Below are 17,306 nucleotides of genomic sequence, written 5' to 3'. Positions count from 1 at the left end.
CCCGCAGAGCTGAGTTTACGTGTGACGGGTGCTGACGCGTCTGGAAAAGCAAGATGCCTCTCCGATTTCTGAGCTTGCCTCTTCGATTTTTGAATTGGCCTCTTCGAATTCTGAGCTCGCCTCTTCGATCTCTGAAATCACGTCGAGTGCTGATTTTTTATAGAGGCATGCAGTTCGTTTCAAAGCACATTTGAATTTTTTTTTTTTTTTTTTGCTTGTAGAGACTCCCTTCTTGCACTTCTTCAACACTTTGAAAATGTCTGGACCCTCCGACCGTTGTTTTGACTTGAATCTTGGTGAAGAGGCAGTCCCGCCTTCTCCAGACAACATATGGCGCCCATCCTTCATATCCCCTACTGGTCCTCTTACCGTCGGGGACTCGGTGATGACGAATGATATGACCGCTGCGGTGGTGGCCCGGAACCTTGTCACTCCCAAAGATAACAGACTGCTTTCCAAACGGTCTGATGAGTTGGCTGTTAAGGATTCTCTGGCTCTCAGTGTGCAGTGTGCAGGTTCTGTGTCTAATATGGCCCAGCGTCTATTTGCTCGAACCCGTCAAGTTGAATCCTTGGCGGCTGAAGTTATGAGTCTCAAACAGGAGATTAGAGGGCTCAAGCATGAGAATAAACAGTTGCACGGACTTGCACATAACTATGCTACAAACATGAAGAGGAAGATTGACCAGATGCAGGAATCTGACGGTCAGATTTTACTTGATCATCAGAGGTTTGTGGGTTTGTTCCAACAGCATTTGCCTTCGTCTTCTGGGGTTGTACCGCGTAATGAAGCTCCAAATGATCAACCTTCGGTGCCTCCTCCTCCTGGGGTTCCGTCGAGTGATGAGGTGCCAAACAGCCAACCTTTGGCTCCTCTTCTTCCTAGAGCTTCGCCGAGTGGTAAGGCGCCACCTGGTCGTCCTTGAAGATCCCCTCTTGTAATTTTGATTTGATTTGATTTGATTTTTTTTTTTTTGGTATGTATAATGCAAATTCATGTAAAATTTCCAGAAAAAATAAATAAAATGGACTTTATTTCTCTCCATGCATTTTTTTTTATTTGTTTGCTATATACATACATATATTATGTGTGTGTATATATATATATGTATGTGTATTTTTTTTTCACGTGGACTGATTCACCATTCCAAAACCCTTTCCCCTACTTTTGCATGGTGCTAGCCACCAAGAATCCACCTTCTCTTTTTTTTTTATTATTATTTTATTATTTATTTATTATTATTATTATCATTATTATTATTATTATTATTTTTTTTTTTCACATGGTGCTGATCCACCATTCCTTTTTTTCGCGTGGTGCCAGATGCAATACCACCTCCCTTTTTTTCACGTGGTGCCAGATGCACTACCACCTCCTTTTTTTTTTAATTTTTTTTTTGTATAAATTTGGGTGATGGGCAGAGGAATTTGCAGGAAGAATGAAGACGAACTTAGAGCTCGAGTTTGAGGAAGAGCTTCTCGGCCGGCTAGTTGTTTGACAGCGGTTTTTGAAGTTGTTTGGCAGCTGCGAGGCAAAAGACGGAGGAGGATGCAAGAGAAGAGCGGTGCAGCCTTGATGTTGGAGACTTTGTCGTCGCCGTTGTTGCTTGGAACTGATGGGCAGAAAGGGAGAGCTGCAGAGATGGTGATGAAGAGTCCTGTTCATGACTACCGTAGCTGTTGTGATGATGGTTACCGTTCATGGCAGAGCTGGAGTTGTCGGCAGCGGCGCAATGGTGAGGAGAACAGAAAAGGACGTCGCCAAGCAAACCTCACAAGGACCTAGTCGTCGCTGCTGCGGTCACGAGGACCCAACCGTCGCTGCTGCGGTTGTCACCGACGGTACGATCTTCCATTCATAGCCTCAACTTCTTCACGGAGGAGGACGTCGCTACCGTCAACGAAAAAAAAAAAACCACCAAGTGTTCATAGCCTCAACACTTGTTCCTTCACTGCAACTTTAGGCTTCACCGGAGCCGCTGCTTTTTTATCAGCTGTTTTAACCTCCAGTGGAAGTGGATGATTCATTGGATATGGGAGACGAACAAGCTTTGAGAGGAACATCGAGGACTTGATTTTCCTGAAGGGTCTTCGGATCCGATATCCCATTGATCATCGGCAGAGTCTCTTGGGTCGTCCCGTACTCCGTCGCAATCGCCTCCACCGAGCTCCCAGCCACCACCACGTGTCCGTAATGGACCCCCCTCTCACCGTCCACTTCATCGCAGCTACACGGCAGTGGAATCCACAGCTTATGCCCGATCCGAATCAGACTGGGGTCGGATATCTTATTCACCACCGCGATTTCCTGGTACGTCACGATCCTCGAGAATAGGACGGTGGCTATGTGGTCGAGGTTGTCGACTATGTCTCAGAGAGAGAGAAGGCTGGAAGATCTGAGCAACAGTCTGAGACCAACTCATCGTTTTTGCTGCAGATCCTGGTGCTTTCTGCAGAGGCCTTGCTATACTTATGCCAAAAATGAACAAGATCAGCATCGCGCTGGTTGACAGCTTTTGAAGATGGCCTCAAGGAGTTCTGGCCCAGAAAAGTAAAGTTCTCGTTTGCAGGATTTATCCCCATGTACACAAAGAGGTTGTTCTTGCTGAGCCCTACATCGCCGTATTGCATGACATGAGAACCAAAGCCAGAATTGTCATTTGTTGTCCTTGTTTTAACCAGTTCATACTGCTGGTGCAAGGTTTCTGACTTCAAGTTGTGTATGTTGCTGTCTTCCATCCACGTAACACTATACAAGTCATCCAAGCAGGTTTCATATTCTGGAAGAGGACTGGGATACTTTCCAGGGCAGTATGTCCCCCAACTGCTCTCTTCTGCATTTGATGCAGTGGTTACAAAGATATTCAAACCTTCAGGAAGAAGGCCCTCGAAGATGCTTCCAGATTCACAAGCTTCGAGATAAAATACCATGCTTTTATAGGTTCCTGCAGCATGCTTCTTCTTCAGGACTTCTATCAGATCGTTGGCATAAATATAAGGACTGGTCGCCGGCATCCCAAGAACTCGAGGACTGAAGGAATTATTTTGTGAAAACATGTTCATTTGAGCAACATCATATAGCATGCAATTAACAATTAAAGGCGGAATCATGTTTACATGCACTCAAATACAAAACATTAACCAAGAAATTCAAAGCCTAGTAGATTGGTGAACCAATAATCAACTCAAAACAAAGTGAGTTGAAATTAATACCTTTGTAGATTCCTCTTTGCATAAGCAAAGGCTAATCACCCAAAGAGATAGGGCCTTCATTCCTTGCTTCTTAGATCCATGGATTTGGATGGAAGAATAGGTTCTCCAAGTTCCCAAAATTGAGAACCTCTAAGTCTCTTCACCAAGGTTAGATTGTAGAAGAAATGAGTGACCTTGGAGTAGTAGGATTGCTAGATGTACCCTCCAAGGTGTTGGCCTCTTTAGAGAGAAAATGGAGAGACAATTCTCACCAATTTTCCCCAAAAATAAACCCTTTTTTCACTTTATGAATATTTGGCTATAAAGTCATTTATATAGTCACTTCTTTAAGTGACCTAAATAACCAAAACCCTAATTCATTCTATATGGCCGGCCATATTGGGATTTTTGGGCTTTTGGGCTTTAATGAATCTTTATTCATTAAATTGTCATACAACTTAAGTTAATGGGCTTGACGTTCGAAGCCCATTGGGCCTTAAGGTCCAAAACTATCCCGAAGTCATTTAACGAACTTATTCGTTTGATTAATTAACATATTAATTAATCCTTGCCATAAATAAATGATTAAACCATTTAATCATTCTTACTCATTTCCGTTTAATCTCCAATCTCTACCTTTTATGGTGTGCGATCCATTAGGTTCCTTTTAGCGAGGTAGTGGGCGATTAAAACCATTTTACATCGATTGTGAATTGAAACTATTTTCAATTCTCCCTTTAGTGATTATACACGTTTAGGGCTTCCACAAACCATAAGTGACACCTAGCAGCATATCATGGTTACCCAAGCTAATCAGAAGAGGTGGAGAACCTATTCAGTTCGAGATTACAAATGCAATACGGTCTTTCTCTAATCTAATACTCTTGACCACATTGTTTGGTTTGATAGTTTATTTTCTCATGTCTACTATCCAATGTTGTCTTGTGCTTATATGATTACCTTGAATGTGATTCGGAACGCATTCCCTAATCTCATTCATACTCTGGCCAGAGATTCAAATCATATCAGAGAGTATTCTCCCTCAAACGGTTTGAAGGTTAGAGATCCCTTGTTGCGCATTCACTTGTCTCCATAGCTAAGCGGCTTGACCCCAACGATGCCGTGGACACCCTCCTGATGGAGTGACTTTGACATAATCAAAGATCAAGGTCTTAACCACAAGACAACTATGATGCCTCAGGTCAAAGGACTACTTTGCATTATCCTAACAATGAGTTCTCATGTGACATGGAATATGAGAACTCTTCGTTGATCGCATTCAGTGAACTCATTCTCCATTGAGCACCTACCGCACTTGTCTTGATGTCACACACACCAATGGTTCGAGACTAATCACTCTCCCTGAGAGAAGACATAGTACGTACTGATCTTGACGGACTGTCAATGCCCAATTGGCAATCCTATGATCAGGAACGTTTAGGATGTGTCTACGAAAGAATGGTCTCAAGAATCTAACTTCATTAGATTACATTCTCCCAATCACATATTCCTTGGACTTTATTGTTTAAGCATATAACATTTATATGAGACGGCTCAAACAATAATCTATGCCCTTTATATGTTAAACTAGATTAGTTTAACATGTGAAATGTCTGTAAAGTATCATCACATGATTGGCTTTAGGGCACATTTCCAACAATCTCCCACTTGCACTAGAGCCAATCAGCTTGGTCATCTTGATGATACCTCTTCTGTAGTCATTTCATAAATGGCTGAATAGTAGGCCTAAACAGTGGACATCTATATGTGTTATCCATAGAAGCAACCTTGAGAATAACGACGTCACCATTATACATGATTCTCAATCATGTGGTTCAGTCTCTCATTTGAGTTCGGATCTTGATGAGACCTTGATTCCCAGGCTTGAGCTATCGCCCCATTAGTGTCAAACACTTTCTGGTTGGAACCGAATAGAGAGTTCATAAATGAACTTTCCCATCCAAACAACATTGTTGTAAACTTCTATATGGCAATATATCTTGCATTCATAATGGAACACACTAAAGTCATTACTTTAATGTTTCCATCCAAATATCTCTTTAGTCATAATAAAGAGATATTCGTTTATCTCTTCATTCATAATGAAGAAACGTCCAATGATGGATTAGATTCATAATCTAATACATTTACGCTTCCATTTCGTTACTCTAATTCTTCCTCGATCTTTGAGGAATTTATCCTTTAGTATTTCTCAAATACTTAAGGACTCACTTGACAGTTGCCATGGTTCTGATCCTGGGCTTGCACTGATATCGTCTTGTACCGTTTCTAGGTACAACTCATATCAATGTTTTTCATACAATATGAAATACATAAATCACCTTTCTGCTTACACATAAAGGATTCTATTTACGCATTATTTCTTTGGGAGTCAAAGGGTACGTTCCCTTTGAGAAGGGCAACTTGCTAGTCTCACTAGAATCGTCTTTCTATTTGAAGTTTATCATCATATGAGAAACTTCCTAGCATCCATTGTCTATTATTAGGGATTGATATAATCCAATTATATCATGAAATATATCATTATAGATTTCCATCCCATGTATATAGACTATATCTCCCATATACATTCTATCTTCATATAATGTATTAAAGTCATAACTTTAACGAAGAAGTATTCTTTTCATTTCCAAAATTAATATATCATATATATTTAAATTTTTAGGAACATGATTAACTCCCACTAATCTTTTGTAAACCTAGTAAACAAAAGATTCATTTACATCTTTATGAGAAATCAAACGATTTGATCCTTTTTCTCATAAAATGCAAATAGCTCCCACTAACTTGCTAAGATCCATGATGGATGGATCTCTACAACTTACATGTCTTGTGATTTATAGTTTTAGACATATATTATCAAGACTATCTTAATAATGGTTTCGGAAACCCATATTATGTCCAAACATTGAATCACCATTTAGTTGTAGCTAGCAATCTTCGAATTTATTGAAACTAAGACTACGTCAAAAATGGTTCCTTTAAAGTCAACCATTCTATTTGATTGTAGTCACCTTAAGCTACCAATTAGCTTTGAAGGTTTCATTATTTCGAGTCAAATGGTACTTTACCATTTCCTTGAGTATATATCGTATATGCACTCAATGTAGTCATAAGGATTTTCATTCTTATTTCTTTCGAATTAAGAGGTGCAACTCTATGACATAGTCATAAAGTTCAAAACCATTCAACTGAGACGGTTTATAAATCCTTATCGACTACCTTGGAGCTTGAGGTATAGGAACTAGGTTGTTATATTTGTTGATTACTTTCTTGTCTCTCAAAGAACCCATTCTTTGAGTTCTATCTCTCGTTCATTTGCTCTTAGGCAAATCTCATTGTAGAATTACAATGAACTACCCAACAAAACAACATTTATTAGTTGGTTTATAGAAGCGATATCCAAAAGTTATTTTAAGGATATCCTACAAGATTGTTATCAAACAAATATTGCTTGTTAGCACACAACCCCAAATCTTTAACATGCTTAAGATTTGTCTTTCTTTCCAACTACATCTTATGGAGTCATGAAAATATTGGAAGATCTTCTCATTGACAATCATATTGTTTTAGAAGTATATATCCTATATATGGGTAATTGATAACATCTAACGAACTAAATCTTATTCAAGTTCGTTCTTCTCCTAATGGAGAAATACATTATCTTATGATGCTATTTTCCTTGATATCTTTCAAGGAAACTCATCTAAAGTGTTACCTTTCCTTGGATCAAATCTAAGGAGGTAAATACTTTAGACGTCTTACTCATCAACTTACATTTCTTGAATTCTTTGAAACATTTTGCAAAGTATTCGGACTTGTGTTTATTCAAAATAAACTATAGTCCAACCGTGAGTGATCTTCGGTGAATGTTTATTCAACATGAGTAATATTATGTTTGTGGACAAGTGCCACTAACATTTAAGTGAATTAACCTCAACAACTTTGTGATTCTTTCTTCTTTCCAAAAGAATAAAGATTCGAACATTTCGTCTCTATACAATTTTAACAAGAAGGTATTGGATCCGGATCTAACGATCCAAAGCGTCCATTTATGACCAACTCGTAATTTATGTTTTAGAGGTATCACAACTTTAGTTGGGATTAGTCACTACCTTGCAACCTTTTGGGTTTTAAGCATCATTATTTTCTAAACAGTTAACACTACCATATTATCTCTACTATAGAGAAATTAATTAGATTACCATAATCCAATCATTGATTAATAAAGAACATTGTTTTGTCAAACAAAACATTTATCCATTTCACATAGTGACGGAATTTAGTTCCTTAAAATTGGAATATAAAGACAATCTATGTTTTTCCAATTTCTTTGGTAGTTCATATGAGGAAGTAAGTACCATCTGCTTTCGCAGAGATCTACATTTGATTCACGTTTCCGAATGTGAAGCACCTTCTCTTCTCTCATATATCTTCTACTTCTTATTAGTCACACTTTTACAACGATTGTAAAACTTTGTTACTAATACGGAATCATGCATTCAAGTAGAAGAACCAACTGTTTTGAACTATTCAAGAACAATTTACAACACCTTCGAAAGGTGTGTCCTTGACACTTGCAAGACATTTCTTGCAAATACCCCTTCCAATGTCCATCCTTTCATAAAGAAAGTTTGTTCCCTTGGAGTTATTTATCTTCTTTATTTGACTTTCACCTTTGACTACATTAGTCATGGTCCCTAAACTCCCACTATCTCTCTTGAAACTTATTTCAATTGTGTTATACACATCAAACATTTTGGAGAGAGTGCGGTTATTGTTCACTACATAGTTTACAATAAACTTAGTGAACGATTAGGATAGGGAAACAAAGGTGAAGTCCTTGCCTAGTTTCCGTCTCGTTAAGTGGTTTATCACTTCAACATTCAATGATTCAAAATCATCATAAGTCCATGTTCATGGACTATTTTTGTCAACCAACCATTATATTCTAAACATAATTACAAACTTTAAAGAGTTGTACAAGGCAACTCTTATTTCTTCACACAACAAATTGTAAGTGAAGAATCATGGCACATTAAGTGTCCAAGCCTTTGTGCTTTCTTCTCAAGTTCTTTGTTCATTTAACAAAGAAACAAGCACTAGTGTTTGCATTGACTAAGGGTTGTTCAAAGCAACTATTATTTCTTCATACAACGATTTGTAAGTGAAGAACTAATAACACTAAAAGTGTCCTTGTCATTATGCTAATCTTCGTAAGTTCCTTTGTTCATTTAACAAAGGATTAAGCATTGGTTGTTTGTGTTGTCCTCTTCATGATAGACCTTTCTAACATGTTCTTTCAATGATACATTATCATTAGGAAGATTGTGAGGATGAGACTACTTAGGTACATATACAATCCATTTAAGACAATCTTTGGGATTGTGTTACCAAGTCCGGAAACTAAAGCATTTGGTTTTGTCAAGTGTTGGATAGCGTTTGCAAATATATTGGTAATCAAATACATAACGAATATAGATTGATTGATTTTAAGCCATTTGATTCGGGTCTTTAAATCAAAATAGCACCACCCACTATTTTTGGCAAATTCCATATCCCTCATTGGAATTCGAGAGTTTTGGATGAAACTCCTAGTAGGTTATGGGAGGCTCACTATTACCAAGCCCACCTCACGATGATACGATGTATGGCTAGCAACAATAATAATGAGAGAGTACGCTTACTCATTTGCAACTAATGCAAGTACCCATCTTATTTGGCCTCTAGAGAATGTCACCTCACAATGATATGATGTTGGCTCCATTTCACTTAGTTAAGTCATTCCCATCATGCTTAGTGCGTGAAGGGGTTCAAGAATAGCCTCACGATGATACGATGTATGGCTATCCTCGTTGCCTACACTCACCTCATCATATGTATATGGATTCCTCCTGAGTATAAGCATGCACTTTGTACTCCCCCATGATAGGGTGAAGCCGGTGTACAAGTCATAAACGATTGGATCCCACCACGGTGGAAGGCCACGAAGAGATATTCTAAACATCTCTCGCTTATCAACTTAATATTGGTTTGGTTGAGGGTTTTAGGTCTCATCACATATAAACATACATTTTAATCTCTATTAAAACAATTTTGGTCCTCTTACAACTATTGGTCCATCTCTTTGTTTTAGTTGTACATAATACTCCCACTATGCTTTTAAAACGATTTTTAAAGCAAGAGTATATGATACTACTAACATAAACTTTGCATTCATTTGATGGACTACATAGTTGCCTTAGGGCCTAAGGATGATTATGAACCTTTGTTTAGATTCAACACGAGCCTTGTGTTGAATCTCGGTCTAGGAATGGTGATTGATTTTAGTTACGCGTTTAATCACATTAAGGCGTGTTGTCTTATGGGCGTTGGACCCAACTACTTCATTTTCATGCATATCATATAAAGCAAGAAAGAAGTACTTCAAAGTAAAGGTGAGCTTATGCTCATTACAACATTTGCATATAACAAATTACTTTAAAGTAAAGAAGAGCTTAAGCCCTTTTACAACATTTGATCAAATCAAATTACAACCAAAATCTAATCTACACATTCCCATGGTTCAAACAAATTTGAAACGGCCTTTCACATAGCTCAATTATATTAGGCTTAGGTTCATAATCACCCTTTAATTAATTAACACTTTAACTAATTAATTGAATGCAACATTTTCATTTGGTTTTTGTATCCATAAAATTGATTTAAATGGAGCTAAACAAAATGAAAATCCAATTCTCATTTAAAGAGACAAAACAATTTTGTTCTCATCCTATTTGGGCCATCATGCAATTAACCTCAACTTTTGGGCCATATTGCAATAACAAAAACTTTTGGGGTCACCTTGTACAATACACAAAAGTCACAACTTCATGTAAATACAACTAGAACCCAAACTTTTAATAATGCAAAAACTTCATTAAAGGAACAAAACAATTTGTCCTTTAGCGTTTTTGGACCTAAACGTAAAAATGTAAACTTTTGGGCCAAAGTGCAAATACACAAAAGTATCAAAACTTTATGTAATTGCATAAAAGCCCCAAAAGTACTCCCTTTGAGGGAGTGGCTGGTTTTGGGGAGGGATAAGGTTGGTGTGTGTGTTGATTTGTGAGTTTTGTCAAAAACATGCAAGTGTATGTAAGATAAGTTTTTGAAATAATTCAATCACAATTATTTCAATCATCATTTATACAAATATCTAACAATTTAAATACATAATAAATCATTTAAAAACATATCACATAAACTTTATGAAATAAATCAAAACTTTGAATCAAAACACCAAACCTTTTTGTTCTTGGCAAGAACATCAAGAACAATGAAGAACATCCATGAAAAACCCAAATTTTTCCATGAACTTTTTCCACCCAAAAACATTCCAAAACCATTCTTACTTAAGGGAAATAATATCTAACCAAACTAGGGTACTTAGGGGTTCCAAAGAACACATTAAAACACTTTTAACAAGTCAAACAAGAACCCAAAAATTCACCCTTTGTTTTTGGCCGAATTTTCCCAAAAGCATGGCACCAAATTTTAGCTCCAATATTCATGCTCATATGAACAACATCTACAACATTTGAGATGGCAAATTTTCCAACAAAATTTACATTCAAAGAAGCAAGAATAAAGCTTGTAACAATTACAACTTTTAAATCACAAACTTATGAACTACAAAACCCAAAAGGATTCACCAACTACTAGACCTAGGCTCTGATACCACTTGAAGGAATTATTTTGTGAAAACATGTTCATTTGAGCAACATCATATAGCATGCAATTAACAATTAAAGGCAGAATCATGCTTACATGCACTCAAATACAAAACATTAACCAAGAAATTCAAAGCCTAGTAGATTGGTGAACCAATAATCAACTCAAAACAAAGTGAGTTGAAATTAATACCTTTGTAGATTCCTCTTTGCATAAGCAAAGGCTAATCACCCAAAGAGATAGGGCCTTCATTCCTTGCTTCTTAGATCCATGGATTTGGATGGAAGAATAGGTTCTCCAAGTTCCCAAAATTGAGAACCTCTAAGTCTCTTCACCAAGGTTAGATTGTAGAAGAAATGAGTGACCTTGGAGTAGTAGGATTGCTAGATGTACCCTCCAAGGTGTTGGCCTCTTTAGAGAGAAAATGGAGAGACAATTCTCACCAATTTTCCCCAAAAATAAACCCTTTTTTCACTTTATGAATATTTGGCTATAAAGTCATTTATATAGTCACTTCTTTAAGTGACCTAAATAACCAAAACCCTAATTCATTCTATATGGCCGGCCATATTGGGATTTTTGGGCTTTTGGGCTTTAATGAATCTTTATTCATTAAATTGTCATACAACTTAAGTTAATGGGCTTGACGTTCGAAGCCCATTGGGCCTTAAGGTCCAAAACTATCCCGAAGTCATTTAACGAACTTATTCGTTTGATTAATTAACATATTAATTAATCCTTGCCATAAATAAATGATTAAACCATTTAATCATTCTTACTCATTTCCGTTTAATCTCCAATCTCTACCTTTTATGGTGTGCGATCCATTAGGTTCCTTTTAGCGAGGTAGTGGGCGATTAAAACCATTTTACATCGATTGTGAATTGAAACTATTTTCAATTCTCCCTTTAGTGATTATACACGTTTAGGGCTTCCACAAACCATAAGTGACACCTAGCAGCATATCATGGTTACCCAAGCTAATCAGAAGAGGTGGAGAACCTATTCAGTTCGAGATTACAAATGCAATACGGTCTTTCTCTAATCTAATACTCTTGACCACATTGTTTGGTTTGATAGTTTATTTTCTCATGTCTACTATCCAATGTTGTCTTGTGCTTATATGATTACCTTGAATGTGATTCGGAACGCATTCCCTAATCTCATTCATACTCTGGCCAGAGATTCAAATCATATCAGAGAGTATTCTCCCTCAAACGGTTTGAAGGTTAGAGATCCCTTGTTGCGCATTCACTTGTCTCCATAGCTAAGCGGCTTGACCCCAACGATGCCGTGGACACCCTCCTGATGGAGTGACTTTGACATAATCAAAGATCAAGGTCTTAACCACAAGACAACTATGATGCCTCAGGTCAAAGGACTACTTTGCATTATCCCAACAATGAGTTCTCATGTGACATGGAATATGAGAACTCTTCGTTGATCGCGTTCAGTGAACTCATTCTCTATTGAGCACCTACCGCACTTGTCTTGATGTCACACACACCAATGATTCGAGACTAATCACTCTCCCTGAGAGAAGACATAGTACGTACCGATCTTGACGGACTGTCAATGCCCAATTGGCAATCCTATGATCAGGAACGTTTAGGATGTGTCTACGAAAGAATGGTCTCAAGAATCTAACTTCATTAGATTACATTCTCCCAATCACATATTCCTTGGACTTTATTGTTTAAGCATATAACATTTATATGAGACGGCTCAAACAATAATCTATGCCCTTTATATGTTAAACTAGATTAGTTTAACATGTGAAATGTCCGTAAAGTATCATCACATGATTGGCTTTAGGGCACATTTCCAACAAGGACCACCATGATCGGAATAGTATATGAAAATATGATCGTTTGGACCGCTATCCACAACCTTCCCACTTCCCCTGTAAGAGCAGATTTGTTCCCAAAGATAGCAGCAAAAAAGTTGTTCATAGTAACATCTTGCCCAGTGTAATCCTTTGGAACTCCTTTGTAAACGTCACTCCCATGCAGGCTGTTAGCGATGACTCCTTGCCTAGGGTTCTCTTCATTGTAAGCAATATCATCGTACATGAATACAACGATGTTTTCATCTTTCAACCCTCATTTCTTCAGTAGTTGATAGGCATGACAAATATCAGCCTGATGTCTGTAATTCTAGTATCCATTGGAGCCGCGATCATAATAGCCCATTTGGTCCCGACGGTGCCGTCGTCAATGATCGGGAGCGTTATCGCCTCTCCTAAAGAATCTGGAAGCTTCCGAAGGTAATCGCAAAACGTCTCCGTTAAGGTCCCGGCTACCGGCTGCAGAAGCCGAGATGGAGGCGAGGAACAGGAGGACGAGGGCGCTGGCCAACCGAGTCATGGCTATTTCCGGTGAAAATTGGGGGCATCTGATTGGTGAGGGCGGAGTGCAGGCGAGGAAAGCTCAAGAATGGAGATAGATAAGTTTGGTTTGGGTAGAGACTTCGAGAGAGAAAGTGAAGATTTCGGTTGCAGATGAGAGAGAGTTGAGATTTGAATGGAGATAGTCGGAGAGACCTTTGGAGGCTAGGTTGATAAAAGTGAAGAGTCGAGGGGCATGCGCATAGTGTAGGGTGGGCCTGGCATTTGGGCTGTGTGCCTCAGCTGCTAAGACGTGTGCCTGGAAGAAGACATGGATTGGGCTTTGAGAGCCGGGCCTGGACGTTGGACTTGATGCAGGCTTGGGCTTGGTGTTACTTTAAAGTCCATGGCGCTTTCTGCCTTCTTTTGTTGCTGTTCGACCTAGACACACATATATATATTTCTTTTTTTTTTTTTTTTTTGAAGAAATTGTATTTATTATTATTTTTTTATATTTTTTTTTTATATAAAATAATATTTTTCATTTGTAATAAAATAGACTTTTATTAGTAAGTCTTTAATAAAACCCTTTTATTTTTATTTTGATGTGACTGAACTCGAAATTGAATGCTCAAGCTGCCTACGTACCATTCCAAAGAAAGAGATCAAGTCAAAACGTAGTTCAAATGAGTGATGAATTTAACGGTGATTTTGATGATGATTTTGCAGTACACAGTTTATGCTCTTGCAGGCCAGGAGCTTTGGTTCATGCAGTTTAGGCTCGTGCGAACAAAGAGCATTGGTGTTGCCTTTTATGCTCGTGCGGACCAGGAGCGTTGATGTCGCTTTTTATGCTCGTGCAGACCAGGAGCTTTGTGCCATGCAGTTTAGACTCGTGCGGGCAAGGAGCATTGGTTCGTGCAGTTTAGGCTCGTGCGAACAAGGAGCATTGGTTCGTGCAGTTTAGGCTCGTGCGAATAAGGAGCGTTGGTGTCGCCTTTTATGCTCGTGCAGACCAGGAGCTTGGTGCCATGCAGTTTAGGCTCATGCAGGCGAGTAGCCTCGTGTCCTACAGTTTAGGCTCGTGCGGACAAGGAGCTTTGGTTCATGCAATTTAGGCTCGTGCAAACAAGGAGCATTGGTGTTGCCTTTTATGCTCGTGCAGACCAGGAGCTTTGGTGCCATTTGTAGTTTCAGCTCGTGCAGGCAAGGAGAATTTGTGAATTTTGTCAAGCAATCCGGGAGAGTTGTTCCTCGCAATCTTCATAGCAAGGAGCCTTGACTGAGTAGCTAAAGAAGTCTTCTGGGAAGATGTCACACATCGTGATGGGGATGGATGATCTTTGTGTCAAAGTTTCATTATCTCTAACACTTTCACATTGTTCTGGAGGTTGACGAAAGCTGCTTTGCCCCCTTTCTAATTGGTGCACTTATGGAGAAGACATATGCTTCTTGTGCAGTTTCTTCGGAGTGACATGAATCCATCCTTCAACTTCGCTTGGCTTGACTGGCATGGTTTTGGAGCATACCACCAATGATTGAGGTGAAGATTTTGAGTTGACAGAGCCGGAAGTGAGGTTTTCTTCAGGGATTTTGTCTTCTTTGTCTTCTTGGGCCTTTTCTTCAGTGCGATCCTCTTGGGTTTGTTGGCGTGAAGATTGGCCGGTGTAGATGATGGTGCGCCTCCTTACCTTCAGTGGTCTTTTTGTGTTGACTTCCAAAGTTGCTTGGCGCTTCATCCTTGAAGGAATCAAGCTTTGAACATCGTCTTTTCCTGCTAGACTGTCAAGCTTTTCTCCATTTGGTGTTGTCTTCCTGTTTCTAGAAGACTTGTTAGTTTCTTCAAGTCTGTCCGCAGCCGACTGTTGCGGGGGAGATCTAGCTTTGCCGCTTTGTTTCTTGGGTTTTGATAACCTTTCAAAGACAGATCTTTGCGGTGTTGGCGTCTTAAGCCTTTTGAAGACAGAAGTTCGGTCTCGACCACTGATGCGATCAAGTGCCGAAATTCTAGGTTTTGAATGGTCTAGCCTGTCGAAGACTAAAGTTCGAGGGGCGGGTTTAGGCTCCTCTTTTGGCCTTGTGGCTTGTGGTCTTGGCTTCCTTGTTTTTTTGTGGGTCACCGATGTCCACCCTTCCTTATTACCGGTAGATGCATCTTGGTTGCTTGCCCCCGGTGATGGTTGTGTAGGAAGTGCCGTGTGACTTGAACATTGACGGGAATGGTCATGCATGCTTCGGAGAGGCACATGATCGAGTGATCCAAACACGATAGTAGTAGTGTGTACCGCAAATGTGTCTTCGAGGTCAAGCTCGATTTTACCTTGTTGTGCTAGCTTCAGGATGAGATCTTTTAGTATGAAGCATTTTTCCGTTGGATGACTGATGAAGCGGTGGAATTTACAGTACCTTGGACTGTCGGTGCGATTCATCTCTTCTGGCCGTCTGCATTTAGGCAAATCGATCACCTTCTTTTCCAGCAAGTCTTCTAACATGGCAACCACATCAGATTCGGGGAATGAATAAGTTTTCTCTTCAAGCTTCTTCAAAGTGCGTCTACGCATCTTTTGATCATGAAAAGCTTCAGCTTGAATCGCCTGGCCTCGTGTAGGGATTTTGACGGGAGCTGTGTTGACCGTCATTGTTTCCTTGGTGGATTTCCACGTAGCCTTCTCCACCTTTGTCTCAAGAACTTTGTCGTTCTTGTAGTCGGCGATCGGTCCCTTCTTCCTATGATGGGCGATGCTTAACTCCATGTCATGGGCGCGAGTGGCCAATTCCTCGAAGGTCGGTGGTTTAATGCCTTGAAGGATGTATTACAAACCCCATTGCATGCCTTGGATGCACATCTCGATTGAAGAGGCTTCCGAGAGCCTGTCTTTACAGTCGAGGCTTAGAGTGCGCCATCTGTTAATGTAGTCAATGACTGGCTCGTCCTTCCACTGCTTTGTGCTCGTCAGTTCTAGCATGCTCACAGTGCGGCGGGTGCTGTAGAAGCGGTTGAGGAATTCCCGCTCCAATTGCTCCCAGCTGTTGATGGACTCAGGCTTTAGGTCTGTGTACCACTCAAAGGCGTTTCCTTTCAGCGAGCGCACAAACTGCTTGACGAGGTAGTCCCATTCGGTCCCTGCGTTGTTGCAAGTTTCAACAAAATGGGCAACGTGCTGTTTCGGGTTTCCCTTTCCATCGAATTGCATGAACTTTGGCGGTTGATAACCCCTCGGCATCCTTAAGGCGTCAATCTTCTTTGAATATGGCTTCGAGTACAACCCGGAGGTATTTGAGCTCCCTTCGTACTGCGCCTTGATGGTGCTGGTGATCAACTCCTGTAGCTGCTGGATAGAAAGAGATCCCATGCGTGCCACTGCTTGGTCTGGCTCCGGCTTCACATCGTTTTCCTCCACCTGAGGCTCCTCTTCTTTGTTATCTCTTCTCTGTAATGGATCATCTTCTGGTTTGGGTTTCTCGCCATCCTGCGCCTCCAGTCGGTTGACAAGTGCTGCAATTTGTAAGTCTTTTTCTTCCACAGTTCGGGTTAACCTTGCAATTGCTTCATTCATCTGAGCCAGTTGTTCTTCGATGGAGGTAACGCCGATGGTCATGACTTGTGCAACCAATAGACGTGACTTTCTTTTAGACATCCAAGATGCTGACGAAGAATGTCGTTGGCTGTTTTGGGATGTCATCTTGTGTGCCTCAGCAGCATGCTTCGGTGCCCCCAGCGAGGTCAGGTTAATGACAGACTCACACCTTTGATGCTCCCCTTGCTCTTTTAGCGGCACCAACTTTGAAGTGGCATGTTGAGGAGCGGTTGTGGCGCCAATGGATTGTCTGTTTGCGGCAAAAGTGCTTAGGATCCTTCCTTTAGTGGTTGCGAGAACGGCTTGTCCCTTGCTTGATGCCATTGACTTTGAGGTGTGTTTGGATTCCTTGAACGGAGAAAGAGATGAGAGGTAGAGATTGTCCCACTGGGTGTGCCAAATTTGTTAACACGAAATTTTCCTGAAACGAAAGAGACAAGAACAACGTGCACAAAATAATATTTTGTATTTTTGATG

At 39.9% G+C, this 17,306-nt stretch overlaps 1 protein-coding gene across 1 annotated transcript; it reads right to left on the bottom strand.

Annotated features, from left to right (window-relative positions):
* Nucleotides 1-1,998: 1,998 nt before the first annotated feature.
* On the bottom strand, nucleotides 1,999-2,930 carry LOC126614074 (vacuolar-processing enzyme-like). The gene is made up of 2 exons (XM_050281708.1): nucleotides 2,415-2,930; nucleotides 1,999-2,307 (listed from the first exon to the last, which is right to left on the bottom strand). The coding sequence occupies exons 1-2, from the start codon at nucleotides 2,928-2,930 to the stop codon at nucleotides 1,999-2,001; spliced, it is 825 nt and encodes a 274-aa protein (XP_050137665.1).
* Between the last annotated feature and the right edge of the window lie 14,376 nt (nucleotides 2,931-17,306).

Source organism: Malus sylvestris, chromosome 1 (assembly GCF_916048215.2).
Source record: "Malus sylvestris chromosome 1, drMalSylv7.2, whole genome shotgun sequence".
Lineage (NCBI taxonomy): Eukaryota > Viridiplantae > Streptophyta > Magnoliopsida > Rosales > Rosaceae > Malus > Malus sylvestris.
Note: the sequence above shows the minus strand (reverse complement) of the source record. Positions and strands in the feature narration are given on the sequence as shown.